Source organism: Pristiophorus japonicus, unplaced genomic scaffold, assembly GCF_044704955.1.
Source record: "Pristiophorus japonicus isolate sPriJap1 unplaced genomic scaffold, sPriJap1.hap1 HAP1_SCAFFOLD_569, whole genome shotgun sequence".
Taxonomy (NCBI): Eukaryota; Metazoa; Chordata; class Chondrichthyes; family Pristiophoridae; genus Pristiophorus; species Pristiophorus japonicus.
The window spans coordinates 62,899-83,715 of NW_027254477.1; the positions used below are offsets into that span (position 1 = coordinate 62,899).

A 20,817-nucleotide genomic window follows, 5' to 3' on the forward strand; every position below is an offset into this window, starting at 1 on the left:
AAGTACTTCACGTAAGAAGTTATTAACGAAGTGCAGAGACAGGTACAGAGGTCACCGTATACCCAGCAACAACTCAAACATCAGGTGCTGGAAACACTCAGCAGGTCAGGCAGCATCTGTAGAGAAAAACTTGGGGTTAACTTCACCCGCTCACGGCTGTGATGGAAAAGGAGAAAACTTTGTTCAGTTGCTGTGAGCTGTAAGTACCATCGATGCTTCAGATAGACCTCACTGCAGGTACAGCACCAAACTCTGGAGCCCAGTTATTACACGGCTCACAAACTGAAATGACATCGATGTTTCGATGCCTTTGTATCACTTAGTGAGAAACCCTCACCACATTTCAAAAATACTTTGGATACACTTAAAGTGTTGTAACCTACAGTGGGATTAGGCTGGATAGCTCTCGGTCGGCCAGTGCGGACTCGGTGGGCTCCCGTGCTGTAACTTTCTATAATTCTATGATTATCACCAATCCTCTAAGGTTTTTCGGGTTGAGCGGCCTTTTTAATGGATCGCACAGCCCATTCCCATTTCTGTGCATGCGCGATTTTTTTCCATTTTAAAACTGTTGAGTAGCTTACACGGGAGTTCCAGACTGCTGCATGGCTTAATGGGAACAGTAATTGTCACATATTTATAGATGACCTGTCAAACATTCCTTTTCATAGGTATATGGTTCTGACACCAGATTAAGTCGGCAGTATTTAGTAGCGTCTCGTACAAACCAAGCTGTGCACAGGACCCCCGGAACCACCATTCCACAAACCTCGTCCCTGCCCCCCTCCCCTGCAGCGACACTTGCCAATGCAAGGTGCTGGTGTAATTAGACCAGACCTCTCGCCTCGCTCGCCTCTCAATCAGCAGGCTGAGAGTATCGGTGTTGTCGCCCGGCGATGCCGCAGGGGGCACAACCGAAGTTCGGGTCCGGGTTGCTGCCGGAGCCATATGCACGGCGATGACAATGATGTAATGTGTTACTGCCGTCACAAACCTCTCGGCCAATTTAGCACGAGTCGTTCACTTCGCCGCGCCCGCTCGGTAAGTCGTTAGCACCCGCAGAACTAAGGCCAACTTCTCGGCCAAAGAGCCTGCAGAGGGATATAGACAGCTTAAGTGAGTGGGCAGCTGAAGTATAATGTGGGGAAATGTCAGGTTATTCACCTCAGTCAGAAGAATAGAAAAACAGAATATTTTTTAAATGGTGAGAAACTATTAAATGTTGGGAGTTGAGAGATTTGGGTGTCCTTGTGCAAGAAACACAGAGTTAGTGTGCAGGTACAGCAAGCAATAAGGAAGGCAAATGGCATGTTGTCCTTTATTGCAGGGGGTTGGAGTATAAGAGTAAGGAAGTCTTGCTACAATTGTACAGGGCCTTGGTGAGACCACACCTGGAGTACTGTGCACAGTGTCGGTCTCCTTATCTAAGGAAGGATACACTTGCCTGGGAGACGGTGCAACAGAGGTTCACCAGACTGATCCCTGGGTGGAGAGGGCTGTCCTATGAGGAGAGATTGAGTAGATTGGGCCAATACTCTCTGCAGTTTAGAAGAATGAGAGGCGATCGCTTTGAAACATACAAGATTCTGAGATGGATTGCCAGGGTAGATGCGGAGAGGCTGTTTCCCTGGTGAAGAGTCGATGACTGGGGTCATCGTCTCAGGATAAGGGATCAGTCATTTAAGACAGATGAGGAATTTCTTCAGTGAGGGCGGTGAATCTCTGGAATTCTCTGCCCTCAGGGCTGTGGAGGCTCAGTCGTGGAGGCTGAAGTTGATAGACTTTTGGACTTTAAGGGAATCCCGGGATATGGGGAGGTCGAAGATCTTTGAATGGTGGAGCAGGCTCGAGGGGCCGAAAGGCTGACTCCTGCTCCTAATTCTTAAGTTCTTCTAAGGCCATTCATTGCGCCCTTTTGAGCCTGTTCAATCAGATCATGGCTGATCGGTATCTTGCCTCCATTCACCCACCGTTGCTCCGTGTATCTTGCCACCCGTACAAAAACCTGGCAATCTCAGTCTTGGAAACTCCAACTGACCCCTATCCACAGCCTTCTGGGGGAGAGAATTCCAGATCTCTACCACCCTTTGTGTAAAGAAGTGCTTCCCGATTTCACTGCTGAACTTTAATTAAGGTTAGGCCCTCATGTTCTTGATCCCCCACCAGAGGAAATACCTCCTACCTACCCTATCGAATCCTTTTAACATTTTAAACATCTCGATCCGATCGCCCCTCAACCTAAACTCAAGGAATTACAAGCCCAGTCTGTGCAACCCCTCCTCAATTTAACCCCTTCAGCCCCGGTGTGATTGTGGTGAATCTGCATTGCTCCCCTCCGAGGCCGGTCCATCCTCCCCGAGGGACAGGCCCAGACTGAAGGCAGTGTCCGGAGCTCTGACCGAGGCATTCCAGCCTTTTTGATCACTGTTTCTACTTTCTGATTAGCTTTCAGTGATGTCTGTCGACCCAAATCACTACGGGAGGGGGGGGGGGGTCACTACGGGGGGGTATTGTTGGGACACGGTGCCTCCTGCTCCTGTGGCTCCGGGGTTGGTGCTCGGTTAGTGGCAGAGACAGCATCGATCACGAGGAGAAATTGTCAGCGTTTAGCAGCTGGTATGGAGCAGCAGCTGGCATTGTCAGGAGACAGACCATTAAAGCACTCACGCTCTGAAAACACAGAAAAGAGCTTTCAGTAAAAGAACGAATTAACAAGCTTCAAACATACAGATCCTCTGGTTCAGGTGCCGTGACCAAGTTCATTACTGGGACTACACCGAGTGCGTGTGCGGATCAGTCAGGCCTCCCTCCCCCGGGTACAGTGTGTGGATCAGTCTGGCCCCCCCCCCCCCATCCCCCGGGTACAGTATGTGGATCAGTCTGGCCCCCACCCTTCCCCTCCCCTCCCCCGGGTACAGTGTGTGGATCAGTCTGGCCCCCACCCTTCCCCTCCCCCAGGTACAGTGTGTGGATCAGTCTGGCCACCCCCCCCACCCCTTCCCGGGTACAGTGTGTGGATCAGTCTGGCCCCCCTCCCCTGGGTACAGTGTGTGGATCAGTCTGGCCTCCCATTCCCTGGGTACAGTGCGTGGATCAGTCTGGCCCCCCTCCCCCGGGTACAGTGTGTGGATCAGTCTGGCCCTCCCCCTCCTCCCCCACCTTCCCCCGGGTACAGTATGTGGATCAGTCTGGCCCCCACCCTCCCCCTCCCCCAGGTACAGTGTGTGGATCAGTATGGCCCCCCTCCCCTGGGTACAGTGTGTGGATCAGTCTGGCCCCCCCTCCCTTGGGTACAGTGCGTGGATCAGTCTGCCCTCCCTCCCCTGGGTACAGTGCGTGGATCAGTCTGCCCCCCCCCCCCCCCTCCCCCCCTCCCCTCCCCTGGGTACAGTGTGTGGATCAGTCTGCCCCCCCCTCCCCCGGGTGCAGTGTGTGGATCAGTCTGGCCCCCTCCCCCTCCCCCTCCCCCTCCCCTGGGTACAGTGCATGGATCATAGAAACATAGAAAATAGGTGCAGGAGTAGGCCATTTGGCCCTTCGAGCCTGCACCACCATTCAATATGACCATGGCTGATCATTCACCTCCTGCTTTCTCTCCATACCTCTTGATCCCTTTAGCCATAAGGGCCATATCTGACTCCCTTTTGAACATATCTAACGAACTGGCCTCAACAACTTTCTGTGGTAGAGAATTCCACAGGTTCACAATTCTCTGAATGAAGAAGTTTCTCCTCATCTCGGTCCTAAATGGCTTACCCTTTATCCTTAGACTGTGACCCCTGGTTCTGGACTTCCCCAACATTGGGAACATTATTCATGCATCTGACCTGTCCCGTCCCGTCAGAGTTTTATATGTTTCTATGAGATCCCCCCTCATTCTTCTAAATTCCAGTGAATGTAAGCCTAGTCGATCCAGTCTTTCATATGTCAGTCCTGCCATCCCGGGAATCTGTCTGGTGAACTTTCACTGCACTCCCACAATAGCAAGAATGTCCTTCCTCAGATTAGGAGACCAAAACTGTACACAATATTCAAGGTGTGGCTTCACCAAGACCCCGTACAATTGCAGTAAGACCTCCCTGCTCCTACATTCAAATCTTCTCGCTATGAAGGCCAACATGCCATTTGCCTTCTGCTCCGCCTGCTGTACCTGCCTGCCAACTTTCAATGACTGATGTACCATGACACCCAGGTCTCATTGCACCTCCCATTTTCCTAATCTGTCACCATTCAGATAATATTCTGCCTTCCTGTTTTTGCCACCAAAGTGGATAACCTCACATATATCCACATTATACTGCATCTGCCATGCATTTTCCCACTCACCTAACCTGTCCAAGCCACCCTGCAGTCTCTTAGTATCCTCCTCACAGCTCACACCACCACCCAGCTTAGTGTCATCTGCAAACTTGGAGATATTACATTCAATTCCTTCATCTAAATCATTAATGTATATTGTAAATAGCTGGGGTCCCAGCACTGAGCCCTGCGGCACTCCACTAGTCACTGCCTGCCATTCCAAAAAGGACCCGTTTATCCCGACTCTTTGCTTCCTGTCTGCCAACCAGTTCTCTATCCACGTCAGTACATTGCCCCCAATACCATGTGCTTTGACTTTGCACAACAATCTCTTGTGTGGGACCTTGTCAAAAGCCTTTTGAAAATCCAAATACACCACATCCACTGGTTCTCCCTTGTCCACTCTACTAGTTACATCCTCAAAAAACTCAAGATTTGTCAAGCATGATTCCCCTTTCATAAATCCATGCTGACTTGGACCGATCCTGTCACCGCTTTCCAAATGCGCTGCTATTACATCTTTAATAATTGATTCCAACAATTGCCCCACTACCGATGTCAGGTTAACCGGTCTATAATTCCCAATAATTCAGTCTGAGCCCCCCTCCCCTCCTGGGTACAGTGCACGCGTACATGTGCGGACCAGTCTGCCCCCCCTCCCCAGTAGAGTGTGTGTATATTCGGCCGTGTTAATGCTGGTTTCTTGCCTGTAAACTGCAAACAGCAATGATCCAACTGAGTGTGAAGAAGAAAATCCATCGGAGATCATCTCGCAGAGTGAGGAGGCAGCCCTGGAGAGAGAAAGGTCAGATTGACATCATAATCCAGCGCAGCATCGTCCCCCGCACATTACTGTTCCCGGCAGAGTTAACCAGCTGTGCTTGGCAGCACCAGCAGACGGTGAGTAACCCTTTGCCCAGACGTTAAGTAACCCTTTGCCCAGACGGTGAGTAACCCTTTGCCCAGACAGTGAGTAACCTCACCACCACTCCATTGTCCTAACATTGTCAGACTGCTTGTCCCACATCCAGTACTGGATGGGCAGTAATTTCCTCCAACTAAGTATTAGGGAGACCGAAGCCATTGCCTTCGGTCCCCGCTACAAACTCCGTTCCTCTCCCTGGTAACTGTGAGGCTGAACCTAACTGTTTGGAACATGGGCGTTATATGTGACCCACCACGACAACATACCCACGCCATCACCAAGGCTGCCTATAACCCTTGCTGAAACCCTCATCTATGCCTTTGTCACCTTTAGACTGGGATTGCAATGCTCTCCTCCCATCTTCCACCCTCTGGAAACTTGGTCATCCAAAACTCTGCAGTCCGTATCCTAACTTGCACCAAGTCTCATTCAGCCATCACCCCTGTGACCTACATTGGCTTCATGTCTGGCAATGTCTCAATTTAAAAATCTCATCCTTGTCTTAAAATTGCTCCATGGCCTCACCCCTCCCTACCTCTATAACCTCCTCCAGTTCCAGCGCCCCGCCGCCCCCCCCACCCCCCCGAGATCTCTGCACTTCTGTAATTCTTGCTCATCCCCCATTTTAATTGTTCCACCGTTGGCTGCCTGGGCCTCAAACGCTGGAATTCCCTCCCTAAACTTCTCCGACTCTCTACCTCTCCTTTAAAACGTTAAACCGAGGCCCCATCTGTCCTCTCGGGTGAATGTAAAAGATCCCATGGCACGAGTTCGAAGAAGAGCAGGGGAGCTTTCCCCGGTGTCATGGCCAATATTTCATCATCATCATCATCATCGGCAGTCTCTTGAAATTGAGGAAGACCTGCTTCCACTCAAAGCGAGTTCTCAGGTGGCTGTACAGTCCAACATGGGAACTACAGTGTCTGTCACAGGTGGAACAGACAGTCGTTGAAGGAAATGGGGGGTGGGGAGTCTGGTTTGCCGCACGATCCTTCTGCTGCCTGCGCTTGTTTACTGCAAGCTGTCGACGATGAGACCAGAGGTGCTCAGCGCCCTCCCGGATGCTCTTCCTCCACTTAGGGCAGTCTTTGGCCAGGGACTCCCAGGTGTCGGTGGGAATGTTGCACTTTATCAAGGAGGCTTTGAGGGTGTCCTTGTAACGTTTCCTCTGCCCATCTGGGGATCGCTTGCCATGTAGGAGTTCCGAATAGATCGCTTGCTTTAGGAAGACACAAATAAGCTTCTGACTGTACTAGGGAACTGTGGGTCTCGTGAGAAGGAGGAACTGAAGGATATGCTTATTAGATGGGAAATTGTGTTGGCGAAATTGATGGGATTGAAAGCCGATAAATCCCCGGGGCCTGATTGTCTGCATCCCAGAGTACTTAAGGAAGTAGCCCTAGAAATAGTGGATGCATTGGTGATCATTTTCTAACAATCTATCAACTCGGGATCAGTTCCTATGGACTGGAGGGTAGCTAATGTAACACCACTTTTTAAAAAAGGAGGGAGAGAGAAAACGGGTAATTATAGACCGGTTAGCCTGACATCAGTAGTGGGGAAAATGTTGGAATCAATTATTAAGGATGAAATAGCAGCGCATTTGGAAAGCAGTGACAGGATCGGTCCAAGTCAGCATGGATTTATGAAAGGGAAATCATGCTTGACAAATCTTCTGGAATTTTTTTGAGGATGTAACGAGTAGAGTGGACAAGGGAGAACGAGTGGATGTGGTGTATTTGGACTTTCAAAAGGCCTTTGACAAGGTCCCACATAAGAGATTGGTGTGCAAAATCAAAGCACATGGTATTGGGGGTAATGTACTGGCGTGGATAGAGAATTGGTTGGCAGACAGGAAGCAGAGAGTCGGGATAAACGGATCCTTTTTGGAATGGGAGGCAGTGACTAGTGGAGTGCCACAAGGCTCAGTGCTGGAATCCCAGCTCTTTACAATATACATCAATGATTTGGATGAAGGAATTGAATGTAATATCTCCAAGTTTGCAGGTGACACTAAACTGGGTGGCGGTGTGAGCTGTGAGCTGTGAGGGGGACGCTAAGAGGCTGCAGGGTGATTTGGACAGGTTAGGTGAGTGGGCAAATGCATTGCAGATGCAGTATAATGTGGATAAATGTGAGGTTATCCACTTTGGAGGCAATAACATGAAGGCAGAATATTATCTGAATGGCAGATTAGGAAAAGGGGAGGTGCAACGAGACTTGGGTGTCATGGTTCATCAGTCACTGAAAGTTGACATGCAGGTATAGCAGGCAGTGAAGGCAGCAAATGGCATGTTTGCCTTCATAGCTAGGGGATTTGAGTATAGGAGCAGGGAGGTCTTACTGCAATTGTACAGTGCCTTGGTGAGGCCTCTTTGAGGCCTCACGTGGAATATTGTGTTCAGTTTTGGTCTCCTAATCTGAGGAAGGACGTTCTCGCTATTGAGGGAGTGCAGCGAAGGTTCACCATATTGATTCCAGGGATGGCTGGACTGACGTATGAGGAGAGACTGGATCAACTGGGCCTTTATACACCGAAGTTTAGAAGGATGAGAGGAGATCTCATAGAAATGTATAAGATTCTGACGGGATGGGACAGGTTAAATGCGGGAAGAATGTTCCCGATGTTGGGGAAGTCCAGAACCAGGGGACACAATCTTAGGATAAGGGGTAAGCCATTTAGGACTGAGATGAGGAGAAACTTCTTCACTCAGAGAGTTGTTAACCTGTGGAATTCCCTACCACAGAGAGTTGTTGATGCCAATTCATTGGGTATATTCAAGAGGGAGTTAGATATGCCCTTACGGCTAAAGGGATCAAGGGGTATGGAGAGAAAGCAGGAAAGGGGTAGTGAGGTGAATGATCAGCCATGATCTTATTGAATGGTGGTGCAGGCTCGAAGGGCCGAATGGCCTACTTCTGCACTTATTTTCTATGTTTCTATGTTTAGGAGTCTCATGTCAGGCATGCGGACAATGTGGCCCGCCAAACGGAGCTGGTCAAGTGTGGTCAGTGTTTCGAAGCATAATCAAGCATTTTATTAACAACTTGACCTGTATTGTTTAAATGTTTCTGATATTTGTCATAAATATATGCATATGTTTATAAATATGTGAAGTTGGCCTGAGCGAGAACACTGATGTTGGCGCGTCTGTCCTCCCAGGGGATTTGCAGGATCTTGCGGTGGCATCGTTGGTGGTATTTTTGCAGGGCTTTGGTGTGTCTACAACATATGGTCCATGTCTCAGACATACAGGAGGGCGGGTAAGCTTGGTGCCAGATTTGAGGGCCTAGTCTTCGAATACACTCTTTCTCAGGTGACCGAAGGCTGCGCTGATATTTATCCCTCAACCAATATCAGTAAAAACAGATTATCTGGTCACTATCACATTGCTGTGTGTGGGAGCTTGCTGTGCGCACATTGGCTGCCGTGTTTCCCACATTACAACAATGACCACACTTCAGAAGTATAGTATTGGGCGCTCCCTTGTATCGAGGATGACTTGCTTCCACACCAAAAAGGGATGAGTTCACAGGTGTTTCAATGAAAGACCTAATATTCCAGATCCCGAACTACATCTTGAAGGATGGAAGATGCCTGTGCGTGGATTCTTTTAATGTGGGGTGGCTGTTGCAGACCAGCCACCACACAGGCTTGACAGAGCTGGGTCTTGGTCCAGTGGCAAGACAACTGGAGACCAGCTCTGCTGCACAGACCTAATGCGCACACATATCGCAGTGTGGGCTGGTGCGTGCCCCCTGGGCCCTCGCCTCTTCAGAAGTACTTCATTGGCTGTAACATGCTTTGGGACATCCGGTGGTCATGAAGGCACTGTTTAAATATAAGTCTTTCTTAATATCTCCCTATGTGGTTCGGTGTTCAATTTTGTCTGCTAACGATCCTGCTAACGCTGGGGCACTCAAAGACCCTGCTAAGAAAGCCCCATTCAGCCGGCACCTCACTGCCAACCTGGCGACTCCCAGTGACTCAGAGACGCAGAGTGTCCACAGTGCCTGGACTACCTCAAAGCCTCCATAGTTAGCAACTGTGAAGAGACGCTCGGTCACTCGACCAGGAAACATGAAGACTGGTTTGACGAGAACGGCCAGGAGATCCAAGAGCTAATAAGCCACAAATGAACTTAAAACAGCAACCCAACTCGGGTGCAAGAAAGCAGCTCTACAGACAGCTGAAGGCCGAGGTCCAACAAAAAACCCGCGACCTAAAGAACAGATGGTGGGTGGAGAAAGCACAGGAGATCCAGCAACTGGCCGACAACCACGACGTGCAAGGATTCTTTAGCGCAGTCAAGACCACCTACGGCCCAAACACCAAAGGCCCTACCCGATTGCTGGCCAAGAACGGAGAGATGCTCATCAAGGACAATGCTCATCATTGGAAGGAGCACTTCGAAGATCTCCCTAACCGAGACTCTGTCTTCGACGTGAGTGTCCTCGACTCCATCCCGCAGCATGCCACCCGCCACCATCTCAGCACAACCCCAGCCCGGCACGAGGGAGAAAAGGCCATCCGACAACTGAAGAACAGGAGCAGATGGAATCTCCACCGAAGCACTAGAACATGGCGGAGAAGCATTATTGGCACAGATCCATGACCTCATTTCTCTTAGCTGGAAGGAGAGCAAGCCAGGAGATCTCAGACGCCATAATCGTGACCATCTTCAAGAAAGGGGACAAGTCTAACTGTGGTAACTACAGGGAAAATTATCGCAAGGATCCTCCTCAATTGTCTTCTCCCTGTGGCTGAAGAGCTCCTCCCAGAGTCGCAGTGCAGATTTTGTCCACTCAGGGGCACAATGGACATAAAAACATAAGAAATAGGAGGAGTCGACCATTTGACCCCTCGAGCGTGCTCCGCCATTTAATCCAATCATGGCCTCTGGTCCACTTACCTGCCTACTCCCCATAATCCCTTATTCCTTTTATTGGTTAAGAAACTGTTTATCTCTGCCTTAAATTTATTCAATGTCCTGGCTTCCACAGCTCTCTGAGGCAGCGAATTCCACAGATTTACAACCCTCAGAGAAGAAATTTCTCTTCATCTTAGAATAAGGGGCCGCCCATTTAAAACTAAGATTATGCCCCCTAGTTCTAGTCTCCCGTATCAGTGGAAACATCCTCTCTGCATCCACCCTGTCAAGCCCCCTCATAATCTTATACATTTCGATAAGATCACCTCTCATTCTTCTGAAATCCAATGAGACAGTCATTGAAGGAAAAGGTGGGTGGGGAGTCTGGTTTGCCGCAAGCTCCTTCCACTGCCTGCGCTTGTTTTCTGCATACTCTCTGCGACGAGACTAGAGGAGTAGGCCATTTGGCTCCTCGAGCCTGCTCTGCCATTCAATAAGATCATGGCTGATCTTCTACCTCAACTCCACTTTCCTGCACTGTCCATATATCCCTTGAATCCCTTAATATTCAAAAATCTATCGATCTCTGTCTTGAATATACTCAGACTGAGCCTCCACAGCCCTCTGGGGCAGAGAATTCCAAAGATTCACCACCCTCTGAGTGAAGAAATGTCTCCTCATCTCAGTCCTAAATGGCCAACCCCTTATCCTGAGAGTGACCCCCCTGGTTCTAGACTCCCCAGTCAGAGGAAACATCCTCCCTGCACCAATGCTTGCTGTACCTGCATGTTAACTTTGTGATTGGTGTACAAGGACACCCAGGTCTTTCTGAACACCAACATTTCCCAATCTTTCACCATTTAAAAAATACTCTGCTTTTCTATTTTTCCTACCAAAGTGGATAACTTCACATTTCTCCACATCATATTCTGTCATGTATCCAACATGGGTACTGTTGGTACTATTACAAGGTGTGCCACCAGAGGGCACTGCAGTGGGAGACTTGTAGGTTACCTGTACAGGTGTGCCTGGCCTAGTATAAAAGGCAGGCCACCAGGTGTGATTCTCACTCTGGAGTTACATTAAATGATCTAAGGTCACTACAATTCAAGCACAACACAATGTCTCGTGGAGTCATTATTAGAGCATCTAAAGACATAACAATTGGCGACGAGATTACGGACCTTCACGTGAAAATGGCTAACCTTGGTACGTTGCAGCAGTTCGCCGATGGTGATGATTGGGACGCCTTTGTGGAGAGGCTCGACCGCTTCTTCACAGCAAACAACCTGGCAGGCGACAATCCGGCCACACTGGCTGATAAGCGCAGAGCTATCCTGCTAATCAGTTGTGGGCCCACCATCTATGGTCTCATCAGGGACTTGCTGGCACCAGCGAACGACCAAGACGTGCGAGGAGCTTGTAACACTGATCCAAGAACAACTCAAGCCCAAAGAGAGCATCCTCACAGCCAGACACCAGTTTGAAACCCACTGACACCTGAAGGCCAGGAGATCGCGAAATATGCTGCAGACCACAGGAGGCTGGCGGCACCGTGTGATTTCGGCGACCACCTCACCGAAGCGCTGCGGGATATCTTTGTCATCGGAATCGGCCATGAGGACCTTCTTCGCAGGCTACCGTCTGCAGATACCACACAGTCACACTGTAGAAGGCCATCTCCGTGAGCCAGGCATTCATGACCTCGACCTGCGGCTCTAGGCAGATGACTCATCCTCAGGATTCAAACCCGGCAAGTACTGTACACAGAGTGGTGCCTTTTAGAGGCTGGACTGTAGAACGTGAACGTTCTCAGGGAAGAGAGAACAGGCCCCCGAGTCCCTTAACTCAGAGTCCGCCGAGAGGGGCTAACCGAGTAGTACCATGCTGGCGTTGTGGAGGGAATCACAGGGCTCACCAGTGCCGTTTTAAAGACTATGTGTGTAAAGGCTGCAGCACAAAGGGCCACTTCCAGCGCATGTGTAAAAGAAATATGACTTACTGTGTTGATGAAGAGTCTGCAGATGGCCATGAATCCAACAAGGATTATGAAGCGATAGTCAGAGAGGCAGCTCAGCCCCACGATGAGGTACACAGCATGTTTACCTGCACCACCGAGTGTTCCCCGTTGAGGATGGAAGTCGAGATAAATGGCATTCCAGTCTTCATGGAAGTGGACATGGGGGCGAACCAATCAGTAATGAATCAAGAAGCCTTTGAGAGACTATGGGATAATCAGGCTGAACGACCCAAGTTGGTCCCGGTTCAGGCAAAGCTGCACACCTACACCAATGAACTTATCCCAGTCGTTGGTAGTGCGGATGTAAAGGTACTCCATGATGGCGCGGTGCACAAGTTACCATTGTGGATTGTTGCAGGGGATGGACCAATGCTACTCGGAAGAAGGTGGATGGAGAAAATCCATTGAAGTTGGGAAGATTTCACTCCTCCAGCGATCAACGTGCCCTGTGCTCAGAGGCAAAGCAAGCCCTCACCCGAGGGTGGATCCGGCACCAGAGAGCAGACCAGCACAGCACCCGAGGCACAGACCGCTCAGCACGACTGCGTGGAGATGATCCAGCTGAGACGACCCGAACACACCTTCCAGGCTCCAGTGACAGGACTCCGGAGGAAGAAAATCGGAGCCAGAGGCGACTTCCCAACTTCGGTGGCAGAACCTGGGGAGAAGAGGATCACAGCAGTCGACATCGTGGATGAAAGAAAGATGGCGCCCAAAGCACGAGGTGAGGCGCTGAAGACAAAGATGGCCGCGGCCAGACCACGAGATGCAGCGCTGATGGAGCAACACGTGGCACCAAACGGAGAAGAGGATTGGGATAAAGATAGCAAGGCTCCCTTAAAGGAGGCTATGGGACAATCAGGCTGAACGACCTGATTGTCCCAAAGGAGGCCCACAACTCATCACACTTAAAAGGGACAGTTCCACATTCTCAATCAATGTAACTCACAGCAACTGCGAGTTAGATGTAAAATGTGTAATTGATGATCAGAGAGGGATGGAGTACAAAAGCAGGGAGGTCCTGCTGCAACTGTACAGGGTATTGGTGAGGCCGCACCTGGAGTACTGCATGCAGTTTTGGTCACCTTACTTAAGGAAGAATATACTAGCTTTGGAGGGGGTACAGAGACGATTCACTAGGCTGATTCCGGAGATGAGGGGGTTACCTTATGATGATAGATTGAGTAGACTGGCTCTTTACTCGGAGTTCAGAAGGATGAGAGGTGATCTTATAGAAACATTTAAAATAATGAAAGGGATAGACAAGATAGAGGCAGAGAGGTTGTTTCCACTGGTCGGGGAGACTAGAACTAGGGGGCACAGCCTCAAAATACGGGGGAACCAATTTAAAACCGAGTTGAGAAGGAATTTCTTCTCCCAGAGGGTTGTGAATCTGTGAAATTCTCTGCTCAGGGAAGCAGTTGAGGCTAGTTCATTGAATGCATTCAAATCACAGATAGATAGATTTTTAACCAATAAGGAAATTAAGGGTTACGGGGAGCGGGCGGGTAAGTGGAGCTGAGTCCACAGCCAGATCAGCCATGATCTTGTTGAATGGCGGAGCAGGCTCGAGGGGCTAGATGGCCTACTCCTGTTCCTAATTCTTATGTTCTTATATTACATGCAATAAGCAAGGAAAGGTCACGCGATTGCGATCGGAGCTACAGGTTATTTACAATAAGTAATGAAACCTTGTGCGATGTAGGATTTCAACTGCATACAGTCAATGTAGCGGGCAAACACCCACTGGGAGCACACAGGTCCAGCGAGCTACCCAATGCTGTAGCCTGCACCACGGAGTGTGGTCACAAACAGCCAATATATACAAGCTGCAGAGCAAGCGATCTCAGGAGGGCAACGGCACCGGCCCCCGATCGGCTCCACCCCTCAGGCACCAACTGCCACGAGCCCGAAAGAGCAAACTGCGCTAAGGCGCAGCCCCCAGACCCTATCGCCACCAAGGCTACACCTGGGAACGAAGAGTCACCTGCAATGGTTCTCCCAAATGGAACTGGGATCAGCCAGGATCCCAAACCAAATAATGCCCAGGCAAGCGAGTCAGCATTTCCCTGTGCACTGCCAGACGACTGCTCCTCAGGGAGCAGCAGCGACCCGGGGCCCAAGGAGGGGTCAGGGAGGTCACAGACATCCGTGAACATGCCCGACGCTAGGAGCAACGGCAAAGGCCCCGAGAACAGGCATCCTGAGCCAACCGGGTTCCCACTGCCAGCACTGGGCACCGCGCCATCACCAGACTACCTGGACACCATCCAGCAGTTCTGGCACTAGTTTGTCCTCACGCACTGGTGCTTATCCCAGCACTGAGGCCAAGTATATTCCAAGTTTATACCTCACTATTCAAATGTACTTAGCTCACCATGGTACCACCAATGCAAATTTTTTTGGGACTTGAATGTATATGAATGTAATGAGCCAACAGCACAATCTGTATGTGGGGGGAGGGGAGACAGAATGGAGTGGTCATGGACGCACAAACAGAAACCACCAGCAACTCTACTGCCAACGAAACATCACCCACTCACCCAAGATGGAAACGACCCTCCAAGGGTCAACCAGATAGGGCTAAGCCCAGAGCACAGTCAATGCAAAGGTGATTTGCACTAAAGACTTGGGTTATTATCTGAATGGCGGCAGATTAGGAAAAGGGGAGGTGCAACGAGACCTGGGTGTCATGGTTCATCAGTCATTGAAAGTTGGCATGCAGGTACAGCAGGCAGTGAAGAAGGCAAGTGGTATGTTGGCCTTCATAGCTGGGGGATTTGAGTATAGGAGCAGGGAGGTCTTACTGCAATTGTACAGGGCCTTGGTGAGGCCTCACGTGGAATATTGTGTTCAGTTTTGGTCTCCTAATCTGAGGAAGGACGTTCTTGCTATTGAGGGAGTGCAGCGAAGGTTCACCAGACTGATTCCAGGGAAGGCTGGACTGTCATATGAGGAGAGACTGGATCAACTGGGCCTTTATTCACTGGAGTTTAGAAGGATGAGAGGGGATCTCATAGAAACATATAAGATTCTGACGGGACTGGACAGGTTAGATGCGGGAAGAATGTTCCCGATGTTGGGGAAGTCCAGAACCAGGAGACATAATCTTAGGATAAGGGGTAGGCCATTTAGGACTGAGATGATGAGAAACTTCTTCACTCAGAGTTGTTATGCTGTGGAATTCCTTGCCGCAGAGAGTTGTTGATGCCAGTTCATTGGATATATTCAAGAGGAAGTTAGATATGGCCCTTACGGCTAAGGGGATCAAGGGGTATGGAGAGAAAGCAGGAAAGGGGTACTGAGGGAATGATCAGCCATGATCTTATTTAATGGCGGTGCAGGCTCGAAGGGCCGAATGGCCTACTCCTGCACCTATTTTCTATGTTTCTATGTTACTGCTTGTACTATTACAAGGTGTGCCACCAGAGGGCACTGCAGTGGGAGACTTGTAGGTTACCTGTATAAAAGGCAGGCCACCAGGTGTGATCCTCACTCTGGAGTTACATTAAATGGACTAAGGTCACTACAGTTCAAGCACAACACATTGTCTCGTGAAGTCATTATTAGAGTATCAAAAGACATAACATATTCCATTTGCCATGTTCTTGCCCACTCACTTAACCTGTCTATATCCCCTTGAAGAGGATGTAACGAACAGGGTGGATGAAGGGGAACTAGTGGATGTGGTGTATTTGGACTTCCAGAAGGCATTTGACAAGGTGCCACATAAAAGGTTACTGCACAAGATAAAAGTTCACGGGGTTGGGGGTAATATATTAGCATGGATAGAGGATTGGCTAACTAACGGAAAAGAGAGTCGGGATAAATGGTTCATTCCCGGGTTGGCAACCAGTAACTAGTGGGGTGCCGCAGGGATCTGTGCTGGGTCCCCAACTATTTACAATCTATATTAACAACTTGGAAGAAGGAACAGAATGCAACATAGCCAAGTTTGCTGACGATACAAAGATGGGAGGAAAAGCAATGTGTGAGGACACAAAAAAAATCTGCAAAAGGACATAGACAGGCTAAGTGAGTGGGCAAAAATTTGGCAGATGGAGTATAATGTTGGAAAGTGTGAGGTCATGCACTTTGGCAGAAAAAAAATCAAAGATCAAGTTATTATTTAAATGGAGAAAGATTGCAAAGTGCCGCAGTACAGCGGGACCTGGGGATACTTGTGCATGAAACACAAAAGGATAGTATGCAGGTACAGCAAGTGATCAGGAAGGACAATGGAATCTTGGCCTTTTTTGCAAAGGGGATGAAGTATAAAAGCAGGGAAGTCTTGCTACAGTTATACAGGGTATTGGTAAGGCCACCCATGGAATATTGCGTGCAGTTTTGGTTTCCATATTTACGAAAGGATATACTTGCTTTGGAGGCAGTTCAGAGAAGGTTCACTCGGTTGATTCCGGAAATGAGGGGGTTGACTTATGAGGAAAGATTGAGGAGGTTGGGCCTCTACTCATTGGAATTCAGAAGAATGAGAGGTGATCTTATCGAAACGTATAAGATTATGAAGGGGCTTGACAAAGTGGATGCAGAGAGGATGTTTCCACTGATAGGGGAGACTAGAACTAGGGGGCATAATCTTAGAATAAGGGGCCGCCCATTTAGAACTGAGATGAGGAGGAATTTCTTCTCTGAATGTTGTTAATCTGTGGAATGTGCTGCCTCAGAGAGCTGTGGAAGCTGGGACATTGAATACATTTAAGACATAGAAACATAGAAAATAGGTGCAGGAGTAGGCCATTCGGCCCTTCGAACCTGCACCGCCATTCAATGAGTTCATGGCTGAACATGCAACTTCAGTACCCCATTCCTGCTTTCTCGCCTTGATCCCCCTAGTAGTAAGGACTATATCAAACTCCTTTTTTGAATATATTTAGTGAATTGGCCTCAGCAACTTTCTGTGGTAGAGAATTCCACAGGTTCACCACTCTCTGGGTGAAGAAGTTTCTCCTCATCTCGGTCCTAAATGGCTTACCCCTTATTCTCAGACTGTGACCCCTGGTTCTGGACTTCCCCAACATTGGGAACATTCTTCCTGCATCTAACCTGTCAAAACCCGCCAGAATTTTAAACGTTTCTATGAAATCCCCTCTCATTCTTCTGAACGCCAGTGAATACAAGCCCAGTTGATCCAGTCTTTCTTGATACGTCAGTCCCGCCATCCCGGGAACCAGTCTGGTGAACCTTCGCTGCACTCCCTCAATAGTAAGAACGTCCTCCCTCAAGTTATGAGACCAAAACTGAACACAATACTCCAGGTGTGGCCTCACCAAGGCCCTGTACAACTGTAGTAACACCTCCCTGCCCCTGTACTCCAATCCCCTCGCTATGAAGGCCAACATGCCATTTGCTTTCTTAACCGCCTGCTGTACCTGCATGCCAACCTTCAATGACTGATGTACCATGACACCCAGGTCTCATTACACCTCCCGTTTACCTAATCTGTCACCATTCAGATAATAGTCTGTCTCTCTGTTTTTACCACCAAAGTGGATAACCTCACATTTATCCACATTATACTTCATCTGCCATGCATTTGCCCACTCACCTAACCTGTCCAAGTCACTCTGCAGTCTCATAGCATCCTCCTCGCAGCTCACACTGCCACCCAACTTAGTCATCCGCAAATTTGGAGATACTACATTTAATCCCCTCGTCTAAATCATTAATGTACAATGTAAACAGCTGGGGCCCCAGCACAGAACCTTGTGGTACCCCACTAGTCACTGCCTGCCATTCTGAAAAGTACCCATTTACTCCTACTCTTTGCTTCCTGTCTGCCAACCAGTTCTCAATCCACGTCAGCACACTACCCCCAATCACATGTGCTTTAACTTTGCACATTAATCTCTTGTGTGGGACCTTGTCGAAAGCCTTCTGAAAGTCCAAATACACCACATCAACTGGTTCTCCAGTTTCTTAAACGATAAGGGAATAAGGGGTTATGGGGAGCGGGCAGGGAAGTGGAGCTGAATCCATGATCGGATCAGCCATGATCGTATTAAATGGCGGAGCAGGCTCGAGGGGCCGTATGGCTTACTCCTGCTCCTATTTCTTATATTCTTATGTTCTAAGCCTCTTTGCATCCTCCTCACAATTTGTATTCCCACCGAGATTTGTATCATTAGCACACTTGCATATATTACATTTGGTCCCCTCATGCAAATAGCGGAAGCCTTGACTTTTCCAGTCCTCTTTGGATTTGGGTACGGTGCCGGAGGACTGCTAATGTGGTACCCGTACCTATGAAGGGAGAAAGGGATAGGTTGAGTAATTGCAGTCCTGTCAGCCTAACTTCAGTGGTGGGCAAGTTATTGGAAAAAATCCTGAAGAACAGGATAGATCTACATTTAGAAAGGCAAGGATTAGTCATAAAAACATAGAAACTTACAGCGCAGAAGGAGGCCATTTTGGCCCATCGTGTCCGCGCTGGCCGACAAAGAGCCGCACGGCCCTTGGTCAGCAGCCCTGAAGGTTACATATAAACCTATGAACAATGACGAAAAGGCAAAGAGCACCCAGCCCAACCAGTCCGCCCCACACAACTGCGACACCCCTTGCACCGCAACATTCTACACTCCACCCCAACCAGAGCCATGCGATCTCCTGGGAGAGGCAAAAACCAGATAAAAACCCAGGCCAATTTAGGGAGAAAAAATCTGGGAAAATTCCTCTCCGACCCATCCAGGCGATCGAAACTACTCCAGGAGATCACCCTGGCCGTATTCTATTCCCTGCAACACTTACCATTATATCTGCGCTGTCCAACAAAAGGTCATCCAGTCTAATCCCAATTACCAGCTCTAGGTCCGTAACCCTGCAGGTTACTGCACTTTAAGTGCCCATCCAACCATCTCTTAAAAATGGTGAGGGTTTCTGCATCCACCACGCTTCCAGGCAGCGAGTTCCTGATCCCACAACCCTCTGCATAAAGAGGCCCCCCCCCGATCAAATCCACTCTAAACCTTCCACCAACCACCTTAAAACTATGCCCCCTCGTAAAAGACCCCTCCACCAATGGAAATAGGCCCTTACTATCCACTACGTCTGGGCCCCTCAATAGTCAGGGACAGTCAGTTCGGAATTGTTAAGGGAAGATCTTGTTTGACTAACCTGAAGAGGTAAGCAGGAGGGTCGATGAGGGCAATGCATACGATGTAGTGTATATGGACCTTAGCAAAGCTTTTGATAAGGTCCCACATGGCACGAAGGTAAAAGCACATGGGAACCAGGGCAAAGTGGCAAGTTGGATCAAAAATTGGCTTAGAGGTAGGAAACAAAGGGTAATGATTGATGGATGTTTGTGTGACTGGAAAGATGTTTCCAGTGGGGTTCCGCAGGGCTCAGTACTGGGTCCCTTGCTTTTTGTGGGACACATTAATGGTCTAGATTTGAATATAGTGGGTATGATTAAGAAGTTTGCAGACGACACTAAAATTGGCAGTGTGGTTGATAATGAAGAGGAAAGTCATGGACTGCAGGAGGATATCAATCTACTGGTCAGGTGGGCAGAGCAGTGGCCAATGGAATTTAATTCAGAGAAGTGTGAGGTGATGCACTTTGGGAGGGCTAATAAGGAAAGGGTATACACATTAAGCGGTAGGCCACTGAGAAGTGCAGATCAACAAAGGGACCTTGGAGTACTTGTCCACAAATCCCTGAAAGTTGCAAGCCAGGTGGATAACGTGGTTAAGAAGGCATATGGAATGCTTGTCTTTGTTGGCCGAGGCATAGAATACAAGCAGGGAGGTTATGCTTAAATTGTATAATACACTGGTTAGGCCACAGCCGGAGTACTGCGTGCAGTCCTGGTCGCTGTATTATAGGAAGGACGTGATTGCACTAGAGGGTGCAGAGGAGATTTACTAGGATGCTGCTTGGAATGAAGAATCCTAGCTATGAGGACAGATTGGATAGACTGGGTTTGTTCTCATTGGACAGAGGAGGCTGAGAACAGACCTCATTGAGATGCATAAAATTTTGAGGGGCTTGGATATAGTGGATAGCAAGGGCCTATTTCCCTTGGTGGAGGGGTCAATTACGAGGGGGCATAGTTTTAAGGTGGTTGGTGGAAGGTTTAGAGGGGATTTGAGGGGAAGCTTCACGCAAAGGGTTGTGGGAGTCTGGAAGGGTGGTAGATGCAGAAACCCTCAGCACATTTAAGAGATGGTTGGATGGACACTTAAAGTGCCGTAACCTGCAGGGTTACAGACCTAGAGCTGGTAAGTGGGATTAGACTGGATAATCTCTTGTTGGCTGGCGCAGATACGATGGTAAGTAGTTCAGAGAATCAAATACGGCCAGGGTGATCTCCTGGACTCGTTTCGATCACCTGGATGGGTCAGAGAGGAATTTTCCCAGATTTTACCCCCCAATTGGCCTGGGTTTTTAATTGGTTTTTTGCCTCTCCCAGGAGATCATGGCTCCAGGTGGGGTGGAGTGTAAAATGTTGCGATACAAGGGGTGTTGCAGTTGTGTGAGGCGGACTGGTTGGGCCGGATGCTCTTTACCTTTCCACCATAGTTCATAGGTTTATATGTAACCTTCAAGGCTGCTGACCGAGGGCCGTGCGGCTCTTGTCGGCCGGCGCGGACACGATGGGCCAAAATGGCCTCCTTCTGCGCTGTAAATTTCTATGTTTCTGTTTTGATGAGGCCCAAATACTGATCCTTGCGGTACCCCAC

The 20,817-nt window shown here is 49.1% G+C and overlaps 1 protein-coding gene across 1 annotated transcript in view; it reads right to left on the bottom strand.

Moving 5' to 3' along the window:
• Positions 1-1,298: 1,298 nt before the first annotated feature.
• The window catches only part of LOC139254653 (tetraspanin-36-like), a 34,772-nt gene continuing 15,253 nt past the window's right edge, over positions 1,299-20,817 (bottom strand). The window contains exons 6-7 of the mRNA XM_070873784.1: positions 5,007-5,090; positions 1,299-2,670 (exon numbers count right to left, since the gene is read on the bottom strand). Coding sequence (XP_070729885.1) covers positions 2,584-2,670; positions 5,007-5,090 — 171 coding nt within the window. The 3' untranslated portion in view covers positions 1,299-2,583. The remainder of the gene's footprint in view (positions 2,671-5,006; positions 5,091-20,817) is intronic.